The sequence below is a fragment of the Mustela erminea genome, chromosome 5, assembly GCF_009829155.1.
Source record: "Mustela erminea isolate mMusErm1 chromosome 5, mMusErm1.Pri, whole genome shotgun sequence".
Lineage (NCBI taxonomy): Eukaryota > Metazoa > Chordata > Mammalia > Carnivora > Mustelidae > Mustela > Mustela erminea.
The window spans coordinates 109,433,691-109,456,368 of record NC_045618.1 but is presented as its reverse complement, the minus strand read 5'-3'; the positions used below and the strand labels follow the sequence as shown (position 1 = coordinate 109,456,368).

General features: G+C 42.5%; 1 protein-coding gene across 7 annotated transcripts in view; it reads right to left on the bottom strand.

The window, feature by feature from the left end:
• The window catches only part of SYT16 (synaptotagmin 16), a 268,943-nt gene that overhangs the window by 23,841 nt on the left and 222,424 nt on the right, over positions 1-22,678 (bottom strand). For 5 of the 7 annotated variants that reach the window (XM_032344415.1, XM_032344416.1, XM_032344418.1 and 2 more), the window contains 4 exons: positions 16,986-17,198; positions 11,414-11,670; positions 5,065-5,505; positions 1,620-1,809 (listed from right to left, as the gene is read on the bottom strand). In XM_032344415.1, the coding sequence (XP_032200306.1) occupies positions 1,620-1,809; positions 5,065-5,505; positions 11,414-11,670; positions 16,986-17,198 (1,101 nt within the window). The remainder of the gene's footprint in view (positions 1-1,619; positions 1,810-5,064; positions 5,506-11,413; positions 11,671-16,985; positions 17,199-22,678) is intronic. The other 2 variants (XM_032344420.1, XM_032344419.1) reach the window with 2 other exon arrangements.

The window sequence follows — 22,678 nt, the reverse complement described above, 5'->3', positions numbered from 1 at the left end:
CATCACTCTCTGCAGCTCCACCATGTTCTTCCCAAATAGTTATCCAGATCTCACCAACTTTCAGGAGGATAGGGGAAAACTGGAAAAAGCTCTAAAGGAAAAGCAGTAAATCCAGGTCTTTAATAAATCCAGAGCTATTTTAAAAAACAAAGCTGTATCTAGCAAAGCGACTAGCTATGTGATAATCAGCACCTATGATGTATGTTAAATAGCTCTCACATGACCATGAGCATCAACACAGAATACAGCTTCTGTACCTGCCCTCTTGTTATCCAGAGTGCTGGGTATTCCTCACTACCTTGCTCTAATGGTGTTAATACAGATCAACAATGAGATACCACTCATGAACAGAGACTTTGTGGGCTGCAGCACAGATAAAGACTAAGAAGAGTGAGAGCCTAGATTGGCTATAGAAGCTGCCTCCCCCCGCCCTCCCCAAAGCTGATGCTTTTCTACCAGCTTGGCTGCTGACCTGTGAGGCCAGAGCCCATTGACTCCTTGAGCCTACCATGTTGTTAGCAACTTCATCCTTATTTCAGTAAGACTGATGCCTGGGGTGGACAGGCTCACTTGCCCTCCATGCTACCCTTTCTAGTTTACCTTCTGGACTTGAAAGGCTGGAAATCAAACATTTTTCAGACTCTCTTGCCGCTAGAATTCCAGATAAGAATTAGGTGTCTCTGGTTGTATGTACTTGCATGAGATCCAGAAGGAAGAAGGGAGGCAGAAACCATCTTCCTGTCCCCTCTTAAGCCTTTTTTTTTTTTTTCTGACAATCATTAAAGCCAAGCTAATTTTTGCAGCATTAGTCCAATGCTCAGTGTCTAACTTCTTGGGTCCTGATAGGGAATTGTGGCTGTTTCTAGCAGCAGCATTTTTATTCTGGCTTTCTGGACTGGGTACTGCTGCTACAGGAGGGCCTCAAGGCCCTCCTTCCAGTGGTGATCTCCAAAGTGCTAGCTCTCCGGCTAAGTCAGGCCCATATTGCCCTAGATCCTCTTCCAGCACCTCCTCTGTCAGCACCATAACCCCTAACATTTCTCATATGCTCACTGTGTGTTAGCCATTAGGCTAAATGCTTTATAGAAATCATTTTATTTAACCCCCACCCCCCACAGACAAACCAATAAGGAAAGTATTATGAACGTCCCTTTGTTCCAGGTGAATCTACTGAGATTCGTAAGAGAGAGCTGAATTGTACTGGATCAGAGCAAAGTTAATGGGTAAGTGGGTAGAGCTGGGCTTTGGCCCCTGATGTGCTTCACTCCAAACCCTACGCTCTGACTCTTTAAAGGTATTTGCAGGCCTGGAACCTCTTAGCAGATTTTAATTGCCCATACACATCGTGCTGCTGAGGAGACAGCCCTCTTTTCCCTTTACCCATATGCATGTAGAGGGCAGCCTATTTTGCATGGAGCTATATCCAGATATTGGAGAAGCCATCGAGCTAATGAGATAAAAGAACATTTAAGATACTCCGAGGTATTGCTTTGTAAAAACATGGCTAAGTCATACCAAGATCATGTCTTGAAGAAAGTTAAAGAATGAAGACCAAAGCCAAAACAGCCTTTGGCTTGCCTCTGGAAGACCCAGAGCTGGGGCTACAGACACGCACTTACCAGGCGCTCTATTAACAGCGAGGTTTCGGAAATGGCTGCCTTTGATCATTTCCACGGATAATCGCCCCGTTGTGGCGTTGTAGGCCAGCCCCACTAGCAGCTCCGGGGCCCCTCCATGAGAAAGCGACTGCGTGGAGGAAGCAGTATCACTGTGAGAAAGTGCAGATGGGCTGAGCGGAGACTCTCCACTCTGGAGGGGGAGAACAACAAAGAATCCATTGGTCCACTCTGTACTGCTCTCGCACAGAAAGCCGGTATTATGTGTGCTGAAATTGTGGCCCGGTCCCAACCGCTGCCAAAGATTACTAACGGCGCACTTGGTGTGAATGATAATGGGCCTGGGGAGTGCAGCCATGGGTGAGGTGCCCTGCATTATTCGCTGACACACTTGCCTCGAGAGCTGTCTCCATTCAACATTTCCTCTCTAAAGACAAAATGGACAAAGATATTATTACTCGTGTAAATCAAACCCTCTCATACAGGAAGAGCTCATATTACATTTAATAAAGACCCAAGTTCCCTCCTGTGTCATTTGTGCTTGAGTGTTTCTGCGGAACCCATCCACTCTAGGCATGAGTTTTGTTTCTGTTCTCTGCAGCTTCTTGATAAATGCAGCAACACAGGAGGCACTCTGTCTTCGCTAGAAGAGAAACGACTGTGACCACCTACCACCACACGGAATATCTGGGCCCTAGTTCTGCTTCCTAGGGTTGTCAGGAATATGCCAGATGCTACATCCCTCCGCCCCGCCGAGGAAATGAATTATATTGAAAACGAACACTTTTACGAGTGTTTGGTAAAAATAAAATAAAAAATAAATCCATGCATGGACTGTGGATCTCAGAGACCTTGCAGGCACCAGGTGAGCCTAGGAAGAGAGTCAATGCTTTCTGTCCTGTTTATTCCCACACACTTGCTTCTCCAAAGTGCCCACCTTTCTACACCAGACACACTGGGAGGAGGAGAGAAAAGTAAGTCAGGAGGTTGATTCTCACTCAAGAAGCACAGTGGGCACTGGCCCTGTGGGCACAAGACAGCCAGACTCCCAAAACCACCACCTCCTCCACCAGAAACAAGTGTATCAGACTTAGCTCAAACTGTTGCCTCAACATCTGAAATCACTTCCTAAAGCTTGTTATCAAAAACCCCACAAAGGGACGTCTGGGTGGCTTAGTTGGTGAAGCACCTGCCTCCAGCTCTGGTCACAATCCCAGGGTCCTGGGATCAAGCCCCATGTCCGTCTCCCTGCTTAGCAGGGAGCCTGCTTCTCCTCTAGCCTGACCTCCTCTCTGCTTATGCTCTCTTTTTTTCTTTCTAAAAAATAAAATCTTTTTTTAAAAAAACCCACAAAAAAACACACTAAAAGGAATTAAATATTCTTCATATCTGTAGGAGAAAATGCTGCTTACCCAACCAGGTAGAGCCCTGGGCCTTCAAAAATAGGTAAAATATAGGGAGAGCTGATATGGATAGGTGCCATATAGGCCCTACCACTTAGGTGATGACCGCCCAGTAGTGACATATTTGCTTGGTTTGGGGTAAGGATCAGCCTTTCCCTCTGTTTCTGAGAAGCATCTACCAAGGCACCTATCACTGCAGAGCTTGCCTCCCACATTATATTTTGAATCCCTATAAATCACTCTGTTCAGTGCAAAGCCCAATGTCTGGCATGTAATCATGATCAACAGATAACATGAAGAATTTTTACCTTCGAAGTTCTTTCACACTGGTTCATCTCCTGCCTCAACTCCATGTCTCCAGGACAGGGCCTGGCATGGAGAAATGGGGGTGTGATCCTGCCTACTCCCATACCTTAATAGTGCAGTGTTCCTTCTGACCTCCTCTGGCTTCTATTTTCCATGATTTCAGGTCTACTTTACTCAGAGCTTAAGAAAATAGAGGGATTGAAGCAGAAATGAGACATGACCTGGCTTGTGTTTTTGTTTTGAGCTTTTTAAAGATTTTATTTATTTACTTTGAAGAGAGGTAGAGAGCACAAGCCGAAGAGGGGCAGAGGGGAAGAGAGAATCCTATGCAGACTCTGCATCAAACTCAGAGCCAACATAGGGCTCCATCCCAGGACCCTGAGATCATGACCTGATCCAAAATCAAGAGTCAGACACTTAATGGACTGAGTCACCCAGGTGCCCCTAAAAGGTTCATATGGGTCCCTGGGTTGGGAGTAGTTTATAAGGGGCAAAGGCAAAAGCAGGAAGACCAGTAGGAGGCCATTTCAGTAATCCAGCAGAGTTAGGTTCTGGTTCAACTTTGAAGATAGAGCCAATAGGATTTCAGGTTGACCTAAACAACTAAAAGGATGAAATTGCCTTTAGCTAAGTTGGGAATGCTGCAGGTAGAATAGATTTAGGGAGGCAAGTCTGGAGATATTAATGTTGAGATATCTATTTAAAATGTAAGTGGCTGGATCTCCCATAACTACATTCCATAACTACTTCCTGGCTCCTTTCCTTGCCTGAGACAGGACAAGCTCCTTCCTACTTCTCGATGCCTGCATGTGCCATTCTCTCCTCCCAGAATCCTTGCTTATCCATATGCCACAGTCTTGATCCCTTGATTCATGGAGTTCTGTGTTTTATTACCACTTTAGAGACACATTCTCTGACCCTTCTAAACCAACAGCAGCCTCTATTCCTCTCTCTCCCCCTGCAAACCCTAGTTTGCTCTTACGACCCTTTCTCCACCAGGCTGTTCGCTCTTGAGGGCAGAGGTGTATCACCCTTTTTGTTCTTTCCTACATGCCCTCTTCCTGCACAGTACATGACATAGCAGGCCCTGAGTAAACGTGTTTGAATGGATGACTGATTGGCCCAGTAGCCCAAGATAGCCACCTGATCTTTTCACATGGTTTTTAAAAAGGAGGCCCTCCTACTGAATGACATTTAACCCCCAGCAATAGTGAGTTGTCCATCTTGGAGACATACAAGCTGTGCTCTCCTTCCTCAAAACCCCAGCGGGATGCAGAGGATAAGGCACGTGGAAGGAGCTCGGTCATATAAATGGAAGGTCTGCGGAGTGGCTGGAGATCAGGGCTGCAGCTATAGCCTACTCAGACACACAGGTTAAGGAGCTCCCCTTGGAAGTCCCATCTCTGAGGTTCATCATAATGCATAGTAACTGTGGGGCAAGAGGGAGGGAGTCGGACCACAGGTCAGTTAATCAGCAGGCTAAACCCTCCCCCCACCCTTGCTGTCATTTCCAGAAATGGACTGGGAATACATCCATCGGCTTACAGGGAAGATGGGCATGAAGGAAAAAACCACTGTACCATGAAGTGCAAATCATGGCTTATAAAGATGAGGAGAGCCAAATGGAAAATTAAATTAAGGTGTTTGAATTCACAGGCTGAATGTACTAAATCAAGGGCTGACAATTCCAGATCCTTGAACATACCCGCATCATTAGCAGCACCATTTAACATACTCACACTGATATTACTTCTTGGCTCCAGAACCAGAGTCACTTTCATTTCCCCTTCTGGGTGCAGGTGGCTGAGATGGAATAGCTTCTCTCCCATCATTCTCTCACGGGTCATCTTGCGGGCAGCATACAGACGGAAGCGGATAGCACAGGCAGCCACATCTCTGGGCTCCAGCTTGGTGAAGGTGACCTTCTCCTTGAAGACAGGGTTGGGGCCTCTCTGTATGCTTGTCCTGCCCCTCTGCTTCTTACTGGGCAGCAGCACTACGTGAACTTGCCAGGAGTTGACACCACTTCGGTCCTTGTCGGGGAGACCCTGTGCTCTCACAATGGTCACTGTGAACTTCTGGTTGGAAGCTCTATATTCAAAGATGACATCCAGGTCACCACATTTTGAGATGGGCTCCAAGACCCCCGTTGGCACCTGAAAATTGGCCCCATCCTGTTCCTGTTGCAGATAGAGGAAGAGATTAGGAATGGAAATGGTAATGCCCAAATACCCTTTGGTGAGATGGTGCCCCTCTATGCTCCTTCAGAATCCTCTAATTTTTGACCACCACCACATATCCCTATACATCAGAAGGGTCTGTTTACTGGTCTATGTCTCCCTTGGACTGCAAATTTTTTAGGGGCACAGCTTCTGGCATATGGTGAGCCTTCATGAATGTTTCTGGAATGAAGGAAGAAAGCTTTTATAATTTACAAAGTGTTTTCATATATACTGACTCTCCAAAAGTACAACTGACCACTATCGTTGAAACTGAGATACTAAGTCTAAAATTAGTCAACTATGCAACTGCCAAGAAATAACTTTTTCTGGAGTCCCCAGGAGAAATGGTTAAGTCTGGGCCTGTGCCCCAAGGGCCAGGACTTCATGCAGATAAGAATCCTAATGCAGCTCACAGGCAGGTGATCCTTCAGTAGATTTTCAAGCTACATGGGAGAAAATGTTTAGGGTAGAACTTCTCAAACGTTCATGTGGACTTGAGTCACTCAGAGTTTCTGATTCTGTAGGACTGGAGTGAGGCCTAAGACTCTTCATTTCTCAGGTCATGAGGGTGTCACAGCTGGCCTCAAACCACACTTTGAGTACCAAGGTTTTAGGAGGACACTTGTAGCATTCACTTAGCAAAAAGCAACACTGGATGCGGAAACAGAACCCATGGGCTGAAATCATAACTCTACCATGCACTATCTTCTTGGTTCTGGCCAAATAGGCTACTCTCTCTGTGCCCTAGCTGCAAACTGAGCATTAAAACGCCTACATGATGGAGTCCAGCGGTGAGGTTTTATGAGATATGGAAAAAGACCTGGTGCAGACCAGACTCTATCAATGTCTACTCCCATCCATGGACTGATGCTACCTGTTTTCAAACATGGGTCCCTCATTATAAAATAGCACCCTTAGACAACAATTCACCCATAGCCACTCAGATCTGATGACCACACTTTAACAGCTGAGATAACCTGTATTACAAGAGTGGAGCACGCTCCGACGAACTATAAAGAATGCCAACATAATTTGGTTTTTTTCTATGAAGGTATGATACTTCCTCATAACAAAACTATAACCTGATTCTTGCTGAAAATCGGAATCCATTCTCATTTATGTAACTGAACACCAGACTTTGCTGATTTAAAGACTACTTTATTGTTTTTAAAGGAGGTTGCCTGCTTTAAAAAAAAAAAAGATTTAATTAATTTATATATTTGTCAGAGAGAAAGAGAGAACGCACAAGCAGGCAGAGTGACGGGCAGAGGCAGCAAGAGAAGCAGGCTCCCCGCCGAGCAAGGAGCCTGATGTGGGACTCAATCCTAAAACCCTGGGATCATGACCCGAGCTGAAGGCAGCAGCTTAACCAACAGAGCCACCCAGGCGTCCCTAAAGACTAACTTTAAAATATTTAGTAAAGTGCCTCAAAAATGCGCATTCATCAACAAGACTTTCCCTGCAGAGCTGAGGTGAAAGTGCACGGTTCTCTGGAGCCAGACATCCTCGGGGACCCCACGTCTACCACTTCCTCCCCCGTGGCATTGAACGAATTATCTAATCCTTTCCCCTCTCCGTTTTCTTCAACAGTAAAATGGGGATGAAAACTACTTACAGGGTTGTTGTGAAAATGAAAGGACCTGACACACGGGAGACATGGAATAAATGCCTTCTCTTTTTAAAATTCACATTAGTCTACCGAGAAAATTTAGGCTTCTTGCAAAAGAGGGGAAGCTCCTTATATTCTTTCCTCAGCATGCATTCATGAGAGAGTGTTTCTATTCAGAGGTACTTAGTTTCAAGTGATAAAAGTGGTTGCTATAGAGACTTCTGAATACAACTGACTAGTGTAGATATAATATTAGAAGCAAGTCTCCAAGGAGTTAGGCTAGCTCAGAAATCAAGTCACAGTCTTCTGTTAAAACTCCCCTCTATTTTAGCCTCCTCTTGATCATCACTATATTGCTTGCTGGATCAGAAGCAATGATGGCCAACATCCACGAAGCCCTCTCTTGTGCCAGGTACCATACTAAATAAACCCTTTATAGACCGCAAAAGCCCACTGTTATTCACTTTAGACCTTCTTAGCCTCACCTTTTATTACGTCTCCCTCTACAGGCACAGCCTGTTGGGCTCTAAGTAGCTTTGGCCTGATAACAGCCCATGGAGGTCTCAACTGCCTGCTCTCAACTCTCACCACAGGCCTCTCTGTTGATGTTAAGGCTTGGAAAGTTACAGAATCCCAGTTGGCATTCATGTGTATAAATTCCAGCGTGTGTGTAAGGTTACTGCCTCATGCAGTAAACTTGTCTCCCCTTGGACATCAGTTAATACAGCTTCTTGTGGCATGGTCCCACAAGATCAAGCCATGAGTCACACTTTGTGGTGGCTGACTTGATCACACATTCCCGTGTGGCTCTCCCTTCTCCCCTGTGTCTCTCTCCCCTTGTCCCTCACTCTTCTTCCCAGGGATTGTATGTCCTGACACAGTAGGCTCTGCTTTTTGGGAAATCCAGCTAAGAATTATTATCTTTTAAAATATTCTCATTAACCTAATGAGATAGGAGTTTTAATATCTTCATTTTATGGGGGAGGAAACTTAAGATTTAGAAACTCACTCCCACCAGGCCAATGCAGGATTTATCATCATTACTGCTCAAAATTCCAAACCTTATGCTGAACCATGATGTCTCCCTTCTTCTCCCCAAGCCTCTTCCCACAGCTATTTATATTTGTAGTAAACATGTGGGGTGAGGCAGGAGTAAGATGAAAGATGGAAATACATAGTACTTTGAATTTCACATCCTTTTAAGTCCCGGCTCTTAATAATAGTTAACAGTTCCCAGTTTTGTCAGCAACTTCAAGGCAAGGTAAAAATATTAAGTTCAGTGAGTCTCTCTCCACTTCTCCATCAGGCTATCTATTCAGACAAAGGCTCACTCCATCTGCAGGTCTAGGGGAAGTCCTTTGGAGGTCTCAAAAATGACTCTCCTCAGAACCCTGCAGAAGACAGAGCTGTAGGCCATAGCCAGGTTCTGGACAGGGCTGATCCAAACTGTAGCACAGGGAAGCTGGGCTCTGTGGCCCCTGCCTGGGTTGATCTGAAACCCAGATTTGGGAAGGCTGGTATTTTCACAGCAATTAATTATTCCAACACACGTTACCTATCACCAGGCTCTCCTTATGCGGGTACTGTTAATACCACTAATCCATTTGACCTTCCTGCAAGGTAAAAAAAAAATCTTTTCATTTTTATCCCCATTTGGCAGATTTTAATTAACTTCTCAAGGCCAACCAGTTAATCAGTAGAAAGCAGATATGAAATGTGGGACGCCTGCCTCCTGCGTGATCAAAATCACCAGCCACCCTCCCAATGTCTGCCCTGCCAAGCCCTGGGTCTGCAGGAAAAAGTCGATGGCCTTTTCCGGCAGAGAAGAGCAGTGTTCAAAAATCCATCAGCCTAACCAGTAGGCACACTGCCTGGCTGGTTTCCTTTTGAGAGGAAATAAATGATTCTTTTAGTTTCAATATCCCGATTGTTCTTTAAGATGGGAACACTTATGCCACACAGTCAAAACCCTAGTAGGTTTAAAGATTTTTCTATCAGGTTGAAAGCCTTTGTGTTTCAGTGAGATAGTGTTGATGTCATCTGTATGGCTCCACGTAAACAGACCTGCGATATGTTCCCGATGCCAGATGCACAGGGGAAGACAGGGTTCTTAATACAGCCAAGAGGCAAATCAATCAATACTTAAAAGGCAAGCTAAGCCTGCATGGCAGGCAGTTACAGGAAGTGCCTCCAAGCTGCATCTGAGGTTCTACCGTAGGAGCACCAAATTACAGTTTTTGTCTCAAAATAGATAGGAGGTTGAATGGAGCACACAGAGATGTCTGGGTATTTTTGGAGTCTGGGAACATTTAGTGCTCTCAACACGAAGTCTTCTATGAAAGCTCCATGAGTCAGGCAGATGGGAGGTTACCTGAAGAAAGCAATCCCAAGCCTAAGGGAACAGTTATCAAGGGGACAGAGTATCAAGAGGCAGGTAACAGCTTTTGTTTTGTTTTTGTGGTGAGAGAGCCAAAAAGAACATTTTTAAATGTTAAATGTTGTTGTGTGGGATTTGATAGGACTTCGTAGCAGTAAACCAACTGGGAAGCAGAATTAAAAAAAAAAAAAACCCAACAACTTATAAGGTTAATAGCTTTGGGTGTCTCTGTATGCAGGGCTGCTCTTGACAAGCCACAAACCACGTACCCGAGTTACTGTTTCTTGTCCTCAGTGGTAACAGCAACACATGGCACACACACCCCCGCCCACATGTGTCCACCTCCTTCTGCTCTCTATACGCATCCCAGTGTATTAGCAGTAAGGTTTTGGAACATGATTTTCTGTGATTATTTTTTCTTCTCCTTGAGGAGCATTTGGAATATATGACAGCCTAGGTCCTGATAAGAGATTCTACCTGTTTATCTTCCCAGGCAGCTGGATGCTAACAAAATCCTTTCACTTTTCTCCATTCACTTTTCTCTTTCCTATTGCCCCACAAATTATATTAATATTTTATATTCATTTACTACATATTCCATCAAAATTAATTTCAAAGTAGGCATTAGACATTATTATTTGACATCTCCTAATGTCACAGAGTCACAATAAAGAGATCTAGCTAATGAAGAATAACCAAAAATGCCTGTTAGATAACATAGTGTTTGCAAATCTTTATTAAAGTGCCTGGCACATTGTAATTGCTCAATAAATGATAGTGTCTCTAAGAATCATCTCCAATCATACCTCTGTGCTATTAGGCATATTCTGGAATAAGTTCCAAATAAGAAATAAATTAAGAAAGAACAATTTTTTTTTTTTAGATTTTATATAGTTATTTGACAGAGAGACACAGCAAGAGAGGGAACATAAGCAGAGAGAGTGGGAGACAGAGAAACAGGCTCCTGTCAGAGCAGGGAGCCCAGAGAGGGGCTGATCCCAGGACCCTGGGGCCATGACTGGAGCTGAAGGCAGATGCCTAATGACTGAGCCACCCAGGTGCCGGCATCTTTTATCAGAGATTTACTCCAGAATGTTAATGGCCAGAGGGTCATCACAAACTAATGCCATCTCCTAGATCTTGAAATCAATTCAAATCCAACAAATTTACGGCAAGATCTTCATCATAATATCTTGCATTGTTTCACTGGGAGGGCCATTGTATTTTAATTTTTCAAATAATTCTTTTATTCAAGTAACTGTAACTCAAGATTTGGGGCAAATAAAAATAGACTCCACTTAATTGAAACCATGAAGGAACTAAAAATCTTCCCTGAAGAACTAAAAACTCTTTTATATAAACAAAAAGTATAATTGTTGGGGCGCCTGGGTGGCTCAGTGGGTTAAGCTGCTGCCTTCGGCTCAGGTCATGATCTCAGGGTCCTGGGATCAAGTCCCACATCGGGCTCTCTGCTTAGCAGGGAGCCTGCTTCCCTCTGTCTCTCTCTCTCTCTGCCTGTCTCTCTGCCTACTTGTGATCTCTCTGTCGAATAAATAAATAAAATCTTTAAAAAAAAAAAAAGTATAATTGTCACTGGGTCCATTCCATCACCACTCCTCCCCCCCCCATTTTGATAGAAATGTATTTGTGATTATTTTATTGTATACCCCCTTTTATTGGTACACATAGGGGCTGTGACATGGTCATCTGAAAAAAAATTTATTTTGAATAAAGCCTCTTTAGGCCTTTGTTTTTCAAGGTGATGTATCCTTTTCAGAGACATTTTTTTTCTTGAGGCACGGGGAGCAAGAGGAAAGCAAGAACTCACCAGAGAGCACACAACGCTCAAGCAAAGGAGAGAACGAAAACAAGTAACTTGCCTCTGGGCTCCACATGGAGGAGCTGTCTGTAGCATAGGAGTCTTCAAACCCCCGGTTATTAAAGGCTGTCTCCAATTCCAAGCTGCCTTCTGTAGACTGGCGACTGAGGCTGTGAGGCACTTTGGTCTTTTGGGGAGATGCACCATGGTGCCCGGTGTTCCCCACCTCACATGGGGACTGGGAATGGGCAGAAACGGGATCATCTTCACCGTAGGACAGATTCTCAGAATAATTCATCTGGCGGGGTCCATCCAAATCTAAATTTGCAATAAGGAAACTAATTCAAATGTACTATTACTTTCCACCTTTTTACCTGGAGAAATTGAGTAGTAGCAACAACATAAATCAAGACCTCAAAAGCAAAACCCATCAAATAACACCTGCAAAAACATAATTGCATCCACGTGGTAGATAAACTAGGTCTATATAACCAAAAGGACCATTAGTTCATTACATGCGGTATAAGAAGGTTTAATGCTTTCTAGTGATAAGAGTATGAAGGATGTGTCCTAATGTTAAAAGGATAAAATAAACACATTAGCACTTTGTTGGAACTAATGGCCACAAGACCTTGGGGATAGATCTAGAAAGCAAGAACAGCAATCTACGGAGATCATATTGTGTCCTGACTCAACTATTTTTCTTTCTCTCTTCCACCTTCACCATCTTGTCTTCCCCTTGAAAGGCTTCAGTGGTTCTTTCAAGTAAAAAGTTCTCTACTTGATCCATAGAAGAACACTGGACTTGGATTCAGATGATCTGGATTTAAATCCTAGCTCTGCATTAAGAATTTACACAATATTTGAACTGTCCAAACCTTTGTTTCCTTATTGATAAAACGAGGATAAAATCCATTAGAGAATCATTGTAAACACATGAAATAAGAGCCTCCTAGCAGTCACTAAGTTTTCCATAAATATTGGCCTTGCTTCCTCGTCAGGCCCAAACTGGCCTCATCCAACCCAGAAAACCCCATTTTCTACTGCCTCCATGTTATTATCACCTGCAGTCTCATGGGGTCATGAAAACACTAGTTGTGTATTTCTGTCCACTGTGGCCCTCAAACCCCCACTCCTGCCCTCTCCTTGTCCAGCCAAAGCCCAACATCTCCTGAATCTATCCTCACTTCTTGGACTCAGTATTTTTCTCAGACTTTAGTGTTATTCTACCTTCCCTATCAGCCCTCCCTTACCTATGCATCTCCTTCCTCTCCTTTAAAGTCTAAGTTACCCTCAGACAGTAAAGGAAAATGGGCAGGGTCTTCCCAAGCAATAGCTTTCATCCTGACTTTCCTCCCACATCCAGAAAGTAGCCGAGGACTTATTCTCTCTTTCATCTCCAGGATAAGAGAAATTAGAGATACAGATAGGATGAGTGAGTGGGATGACAAAGTATAGATCATGAATTCAGCTCTTATTTATACTGTATGGTAGCAAGTGTTTCTACTGTTGGTCTTAAAGCCTCAGCCAAAACGTAAGCTCCTTGGCCACATATCTATGCTTCCTAGTCTTTATCCACCAATGGGTTTCGTGAAACTCTCCCCATAACTTTCAAGGCTAGGCAGGTTAACAAATTTCTGAAGCAGTCAGGTGTGCATCTATACAGAGTAGTGGCGACAGTGGTTTACCAGCAGTTTATTACCTACCTGCAGTAAACACGCAATCTTAAAAAATACATCATTACCCTATGCAGACTATACAAAAAGATATTTAGGCAGATTGGTACTCAGAGCACAACTTCAGACTCCTAATTTGGGATTTTTCCAAAACCATGGCAAACCACTGAGAAGTTCCCCTTACTGCCTTGTAATTCTTAATAATCCAGTTCAGGCCCCTTGGAAACACTTTCATAGGACACCATGACATTTTTACATTCACACATTCAGTTATTTGGCAAACATACTTTAAAAAGGCCACAGAAAATGATAGAACAAGGGATATTCCATATGCAAAACCCTACAACATAAAGCAGAATTTTCTTCTAAGGCTCTAATTAGCACATCCATTCCTCATATCCATGAACACTAAAATGTCCTATTAAACAGTGGGTCATCCATCAACGTGTGCAGCACCCAGCAGGATTTCAGCACAAAATCTAACTTTGCCAAGAAATTACCCCCATAAAATTGTCTCATGACTTTAACTCCTATGGTGATAATACCTAGATCAGTAATAAGGGAATTTTCAAAAGCTACATTAAGCCTTGAAAAGCTATTCATAACTGAAAACATACGAACTATATTAATGTAACAAACCATTTTCCTTGACAGACAAGCAAGGAATGAATTAGAAAAGCAAAGCTGGGGTATAAGTCACGAGGCAGAGGAAAAGAAAGGGGATTCACCATTACATAAGGCAATCTTCCGATCCTATAAGTTAAAGAAGATCGTGTCACCTTAAACACATACAGAAAAGTAAATGCCTGTTGTCAGAGTAATGTATCCTAGCTTCTTAGAAATTATAGGCAATAGTTATGTCATACAAACCATATTTATTTTAACAGAAAGATTTTAGCACTTTTTAGTCCATATCCCACTTTGACATGGTATAACGCTAATATCCGGTTACTTTATTTTACACTCCCAAACACTTCTCCTACTACCACCCACATACAAATACTTTTGCCCACCATCTACAATGGTTGGTTTTATGTGTCAGCTTGGCCAAGCTATAAGCCTCAATTAATCAATCAAACACTAATTGAGGAAACACTGTGAAGTATTTTGTAGATGTGACTAAGGCCCTTATGCATTTGACTTCAAGTAAAGGAGATTATTCTACGTAATTAGTCCACTGAAAGCCTTAAGAGGAAACTTGAGGCATCCCTGGACACAAAGAAGTTTACTTGGGGTTCAAACTCATGACCCCAAGATCAGGAGTTGAATGTTCTACCAACTGAGCCAGCCAGGCACCTCAATGTCACCTTGATATATATAAAATCCTAACTGATACCCCATTCCAAACAAAACTGAGCACAGATTCCAGGGATAGTTGAACTGTTTCCAATGATATCAGGATTGCAATGTCTAGTTTTTGTGAAACATCCTAAGAACTACAGATTTCATAAGCAAAAATAAGGCTCTGTTCAAAACCAATTAAACAAAAAAACAAACAAACAGATAAATGCCCTGATAAGTGGACTACTCTTCTCCAGCCCACTTTTCAGACCTAAAGACCTGATATGCAGCCTCTAATCTGGATCACTTAACACAAACCCTCTTTGGCATTCCTGGGGATGCAGAGACAGTTAATGCACAGCTATGCTACATCAGACAAAGGCATCGAGAGAACTGGCCAGGGATATGAAGATAGAGTTTGCTTCGTTCTAATAACCCCACTCCATCTAGAGTGAAGGATCCCACTTGATGAAACATGAGATAACCTACCAATAACTCACTCATGGTTCAGATTTTACTTGGATTTGGACCTTTATTTTCACTGTTCCAACATTTTGAAAGCATTTTGAAAGTGGGAGAATTGTCTACAATTAAATTTTTTCTTAGAAAATCATATTTAAGGTAGAGTGGGAAAAAAAGATTAAGTAGATGGAGGGCCGGCAAAAAAACCCTCACAATTCCTCTCTGGGATGCATGCTTAATCTCTTCCTTATTCTTTACTGCTGAAAACAAATTCATAAACCTAAAGATGAACAAAAAGAAATGACACAGAACAAAAAATATCATGCCATAAAAATGATATTAACATTTTCATGGCATTTGATAACCTAAAATTTAGCACACAGTTATCCTCTCCTATGAAAATCCTGCTGATTTTCTTCAGAATCTATAGGTAATTTATCCAGTGCAGTGTGCTTTTTCCCCCTCCAATAGAGAAAGAAATGTGATCTTTCCTGTCACTCTCTGTCAAGTTTTTCAGAATCGCCAGTTATGAATAAAGTTATTGCTAATTCCAGAAGGGGTGAGTTCTGTTGTCAGAACTCTCAGAACATGGGCCATTTGTATAAATCAGAAACTAGACATTTGGGCTTTGGGGAAATGGGGCCGTTAGCTTTAGAATGCACGGAACTGCTCCTGGGGAATCAACCGCCATTAACTTTCATTAGCAATCATTTGCCCTTGCAGTGGAGAGGGAGGAACACTATCATGGAACACCAGTGAAAGAAAAAACAGGAGAGTGGTGAGTGAATGGCAGAGGTCAGTAGCTACTGATACAATATGGTGGTCATTTACCTTGGGTTAATAGGAACAGCAATAAAATATGCTATGTTGGCCTGTATCAAGAAGTATAATTACATGACAGAGAGCAAATTGTTATGTTTCTGCTGACAAATAAATAAGGTTCTCTCTGGATATCCTCTTTCTTTAAATTTTTATTTTATTCTTTTTTGGACTGCCTCATTCACCTTGTCAAGCCAGACATTTCTTCTCTGTTATCTTCTCTCAACCTCAGACTCTCCTTTTTCTCTATCTATTGCTAAGTGTTGCAAAAAAGGGAAAGACTACAACTATGGAACAATAGTTCCATAATGGAAACTATGGAAGACGACAACTATGCCCCTCTTGGTTTGACTGGCCATGTATCCAAGGGAAAGAAGAAAAATACTAGAGAGCTCAGGTCATTTAGACCAGGTCACGAAAGCGGGCAGTGTGACATTTCTTCTAGCTTTCTACCTAATATGATTCACAGACTCTTCCCCGTTTCAATATCCTGTGCTTACCAGGGTTCCAGGCATAAAAAAAGTCAGAGAGATGCCTGACCTTCACTGGGGAAAGCACTAAGAAATAATTTACTGTTCTTTTTCCAGGCTATTTTGTGTGAGTGATGCGGAGGGAGGACTCTTAACAAGACCTGCCTACCATAATGAGCCACAAGCTAGGTTGACTCTACCTCAGAGTACTGTACCACTGGGGAAGGCATTCAGTCTGAAGCTGCTGGAAAATGGCAGAAGACCTTGCTCTTGCTCAGCAAGCAATTCTCCTGTGGGGCAGAGGATGGGGATGGGGTGGGGGTGGCCAGAAACTACAGGGAATGAGGGCAGATGTTCACGGTATGTGCTGTTTGAAAAGGGTTATTCGGTATTACTGTAATACATGTTTTTATTTGCAAGGTAAAACACGCTTGTGGCTTTAATAATATGAACTATTAAAAGAAAGATTTCAAAAATTGTCTGAGGTTATACAGATAGATAGAAATTAGACTCTGATTCCAAGTGAGAGAAAAGGCGCAGAATCTCAATGTCAGCAAACAGCTATGTGAAATGTTTATATTTATCAGAGGAGATTAAGATTTTATAAAGCTTAATAAATACCATGCTAATTCTAGCCATTAGTGTTCAAAATATACAAAATGATAAGCTCTAAGGAAGGAGGGGGTCTCCCAAATCAGCGGTCAAGATTTTGGTACTTCTTTTCCCTTCCCTCTCCCAGTTCCCTATATGACACCCCCTCTGTTAGGTTTGAAAAGACCCTTTACCCTGTTCCAGCCTCTAGTTCTTGCCCCATTTTCTTTTCCTCTCTGGGCTCTCAGATACAAGTATAATGATTGACTCAAAGGTGTTCTTACCATTGTCCATCCCTGCTCTAGATAAAGAAAGGGTTTCATGCAAAGAATACCTTCACAGGCAGATACTTCTGTGTTATCCTCCTCATGGGTAGAGAGCAGGTGGCTGAATTTTGATTTCTGCTCCAATCCCACCTGCTTTCCTTTCTCAGATGCTTCTGAATGGAAACTCTGGGACCGGGACACAGAAATCTCAAATTGTTTGATCACCTCTTCATCACTGTCAGAAGATGTGCATGGCTCTTCATCATCGCCAAAGCTGTTAACTGGGAGCAAACAAGAGCCATGAGTCTCATGTGGGGCTCACAAGAATACAGAGATTGATAACCCGGAGAAATAGAAGAACATAGAAGAACATGAATGATTAGTCTGGATAAAGTAGGCCCAACCCAGACAGAAAGATTTTAAAGCATTTTTTGAAACACAAATTTGAGTCCAAAGGAATAAAACAAGAAAGGAAAGCTTATGTAGGCAAGTAGAAATACATAGCTGGAACTCGGGAGGAACCATCAGGACACTCCTGACATAGTAAGACCTTTAGTTGAGAAGGGCAGCCCTACTGATTTGTTGTGTTAGGGACATGTGCTTATTACTGGGAACAGGACATTTGACAATGATGACAGAAAATATGCTCTTAGTCTCATCTCTGTTATTAAAACACAAAGAGTTAAGCCCTATCTCAGAGAAGGCATACTTGCAACTGAGAACTTCCAAAAGTGTCCTAGTTTTGAAGAAACACCCACAGTAGTATATGTAATTTAAACAAAACAGAACTAGTTTATATTATAATGTTCTAATGCCTTTACCAGCACCAACAACCCAAACCAAACACCCTTTCAATTATTTGTACTACTTTCCTCATATCAGCTCACTGGCACTTTCAGTTTCTCCAACAAGCAAAGATGGTTCTTCCCTTTGAGTTCTTTGCCTTTGTTGTTCCTTCTGCCTAGAACCCTTCAGGCCCTGGTGTTTTCCTGGCTGGCTCCTCTCACCACTGAAGTGTCAGCTCCATGGTCACTTCATCCTAAACTCTTCTTCATTGTCCTACCTTAAGCAATTTTCTTCAAAATATTTCTATTCCTCTCTTCTCCCCCATGACTTCCATGAAAATACAGACATCACCAGTTTTGTTATCTGATGTCTCTCCATTATGTAAAACAATGTCCATTGCATAGTAAGTGCTTAACAAAAGCTTGCTAAATCTTGAAGAAATTGGTGAAGATCTAGTGTTTTCTCCCAAACCTGAGCGCCTCCCACCCTCTGCACTAACACACACTCACCCGGGGATCCCTGTGCCTGGAATGCTTTCCCTTTGCCCCAACACCTTGTCTAGACTAGTCAAGAATCCGGTTCATCATGAGGACTCAGGATAGATATCACTTCTAGAGACAGCCTTTCACTGACCCCTTAAATCAGGTTCACTGCTCTTCCCATGAGCAGTAAAATAGCTCTCAGCCCTGCCCTCTCAATGTTCCCTCCAACTTTGTGACAGATTCACCTATTTAATTTCCAACCATTCCACCCAATCCGTACATAACAGGAGAGTAAGCGACACAGTGGACCACCCACTTTCGCTTCCCTCCAGCCCTATCTCCGTGTCAGGCACACGGCAGGCTACTCTGTAAATATTTGCTGAAAGTAAACTGGAAATGATAAATAATGGGGACTTTTTTTTTTTTTCAGAGTGAGTGAGCAAGAGAGCATTGGGAGGGATGGGAGAGAGCAAGAGAGAGAGAGAATCTTAAGCAGGCTCAACACCCAGCATGGAGGCAGACACAGAGCTCGATCTCACAACCCTGAGATCTGAGCCAGAGTCAAGAGTCAGACACTTAACTGACTGAGCTACCCTGGAGCTCCAGTGGGAAATTATTATTTCTTTTTTAATTTGCTCCTCCCATCCAAAAGTCATACATAACTCTCGGGAAGAATATGGTTATTAATTCATAGATGGGTCCTGAAGATTACTACTGAGCCAGAAGCTAAGAAGAAATTATAAATAAATTTTTAAAGTGAGAGGAAATATGTTAAATACCAACCAGGTCAAAATATCTATTTTTTGTCTTATTTAAGAGTTGATATTCCTGAGTTTGTTTAGAAGATTAGTAATAATAATAAATACTTTCTGCTTTTTTATGTGCCAGAAACTGTCCTAAGTGCCTTCCACATATTATCTCATTTAACCCACATTAAACACCCATTATTGTTCTCATTTTCCAAGTGAGAAAATCGAAAGAAAAGTCTACAACTGGTTGAAGATCATACTCCCAATAAAGGGTAGAATTGAGTTTTGAATCAAGGTAGCTGTCTCGAGAGGTCATGTTTCTAATTATTATTCTGAAGAGCCAGAGAGAGGCACTAGAAAGAACCCTTCTGAATTCTGAATGCTCACATCAAGTAGCTCAGCCCCTGCGGTCAAATCTCTTAACCTGTCCGGATCATTTCTAATGTCTGGATCATTTCCCAGGTCTTCTCTAGATCTAAGTTTTCTGACTCCAAACTTCCTACCCAATAAACGTCAATACTGGATCTGTTTTTCTCTTTTATGGAGCAGCTGATTTAAGAATACAAGAGTACATCACTGTCAGCTCACTCAGTTGTGGTGGCTGTGACCAGCACCAGTAAGACCTGAAAAGCCAATTGTCAGAAGACATGAGATATCCCACTAATCCTAAAAAACCACCCCAACAGAAAACCATCACAAGAGGCTGTCTCCCCTTGTCTCAATATGCCATGCAAAGCACCTGTTGTAAGACAGACCATCACATAAGGGAGAGATCCAGAGGCCAATGGAGCAAAATTAAACTCCCTTCACCATTAGAGCACAGGACCAGCTGAGCACCTGAAAAGGAATTAGGGGGATATAAGCATGGGGAATGAAGCATTCATTGGAATTCTAAGTGTAAGATTCCATTCCATTTATATTACTAGGTCAGATTTTAAAATGTAAGTTAGTCATAGTTATCAATCTCAAATTGAGTGACTGGATATTTCCTAATCTATAAAACCAATAGTTGGAATTCACTAATTTTTTAGAATTCATTAATTTACCATTATAGGATCCCTGAGAGGTTGTTTTGTTGTTGTTGTTGTTGTTTTGTTTTGTTTTTGTTTTTTGTTTGTTTGTTTTCCCCCAGTGAGTCACTGATCATCCACAGAAGAAAGATTTCCATTTCACTAAACATTCCAGATACCTTCTTGGGACTTTGCATATATTATCTCATTTAATCCTCACAGCAACACCAGGCAGTAAGGATCATTATTGGTCCCATCACAGAGATGGAAAACAGAAGCACAGAAAGTAAAGTAGATTGCCCTCAGCAACAACATTAGCAAAGTAACAAAACGCGACTTGAACACTGAACCTGTGTTTTTAGCCCATGAGCATATTATCAAACACTATCGGGTGAGGACACTAGAGCCATATCTAGTTTACTTTTCAGAGTGAGGTGAGGGTACTCTGCCACTTCCACCCTGAACTCTGCCAGGAGGCTGCTTCCTTTGTGAGAGGAGACCAGCAGTCAGCCCATGGGGGAGTGAGTGAATACATACAGCAGGCTGCGGTATAACTGGCCTATTGCCCCTCATGGGATTATAAATAAAAACGGCACGTCCTATTCTAAGCCTCACTCCCCAAGGACTTCAGGGAATTCTCCATTTAAAAATGAAACTTGCCATCCCTCCCTAAAAACCACTCAGCAGCAACATAACTCACTAGTGGCACTATTACAATGATAAAAGCAATTGCATATCCAGCACGTACTGTGTGCAGGCACTATTCTAGAACTTCACCTATTTTAACTTATTTACTCTTTACAATAACCTAAACCCATTTTGTGGATTGGAAAACTGAGACAAAGTGAGGTTAGTAATTTGCCATGGTCCTAACAGTTAGTAGTAGTGGAACCAAGATTCAAACCCAAGCTGTATTGCTCCAAAGTCAGTGTAAATGAACATAATGCTCCCTCTACCATCTGCTGCCTCAAGGAAAAAAAAAATCATTCTTAAATCCTGGTCAAAATCTATACAACTCTGTTTTATCACTAAGAACACAAAATCACATAGTTTGAGCTGGAAAGAATTTTTGTAAGCATTTTTTTAGACTTTCTTTTATTTATTTAATACAGAGAAAGAGAGAGCACAAGCAGGGGGAGCAGCAGGCAGAGGGAGAGGGAGAAGCAGTTTCCCTGCTGAGCAAGGATCCTAACATGGTACTCCATCCTCAGACCCGGGGTTATGACCTGAGCCAAAGGCAGACACTTAACTAAGGCACTCAGGCATCACTATAAACATCTTTTTAAAAGATTCCTGTGGGATTCCTGGGTGACTCAGTGGGTTAAAGCCTCTGCCTTCAGCTCGGGTCATGGTTCCAGGGTCCTGGGATCGAGCTCCGAGTCGGGCGGGCTCTCTGCTCGGCGGTGAGCCTGCTTCCCTTCCTCTCTCTCTGCCTGCCTCTCTGCCTACTTGTGATCTCTCTCTGTGTCAAATAAATAAATAAAATCTTAAAAAAAAAAAAAGATTCCTGCTACTTGCCTTGTAATAAGTCTATGTCAACAACTAAATAGCTGACCTGGATTTCATTCAACTTAAATTTTTGAAAATCACAAAATCTCATCTCAGTTGTGACACTTCTTTCAGAGATAAGATAGTACTTTCTGAAACATCATATAAATACCAAGTTTAAACCCCTTTCAAGCTAAGTACCTGGGAAATAACACAGTGGGAATTTGTATTCAGGTCTTCACCCCTTCATCCAATTAGCTTGCTAAAATAATAGGGGGGAAAATTGCACAATTACCGTGGATGTGGATACATCTTTAAGTTGAGATTGTTCATTTCACTCAGACACAGAATACAGAGGGATCATTGATAGAACCCAAATATCAACCACCAAAGAGAAGGCAGACTCTTCTGCAAACCTTCTGATGCTTGGCCACCCAGCTTCATCCCTTTGTTCGCACACTGTAGAGGGGGTACCTCGGGCTTCTTGAACTGGCAAGAAGATCATATCTTGGAAAGGTGGAGAACGCTGACTGGAGACCCATCAGAACTTGAATCCCTGCTACAATGGAGTCAGAATGTTCCTCCCTCTAATTTGTAATGATTTTTTTTTTCCTAGTTCAAGTAGGAAGGGGCAGAGCAATGCTATCCTTATGTCACACATTTAAGTAAAGAAGGTTGGGCCCCAGAGCCACAGAAACAGCCTGTCAAGTACGTCGGTCAAGACTAGAGCGGTTAAGAGTGTGGAATCTGGAGCCCAGCAGCCTAGCTCTGAGATCTTCCATTTGCTAGTTTGAGACCCAAACAAGTTCCTTACTCTCTCTGAATTCTGGTGTCCTTATTTTGAGACTCCTTACTTCTTAATATTGTTGAGACAAATAAATGAAATAAAATGCACCTGGGTGGCTCAGTTGGTTAAGCGTCTACCTTTGGCTTGAGTCATGATCCCAAGGACCTGGGACTGAGCTTGCTTCTCCCTCTCCCTCTGCCACTCTCCCTGCTTGTGCTCTCTGTCAAATAAATAAATGAAATCTTTTAAAAAAATAAATGAGGGGCACTTGGGTGGCTCAGTAGGTTAAAGCCTCTGCCTTCTGCTCAGGTCATGATCTCAGGGTCCTGGGATGGAGCCCCGCATCCGGCTCCCTGCTTGGCAGGGAGCCTGCTTCCTCCTCTCTCTCTGCCCGCCTCTCTGCCTACTTATGATCTCTCTCTGTCAATAAATAAATAAAATCTTTAAAAAAAATTTTTT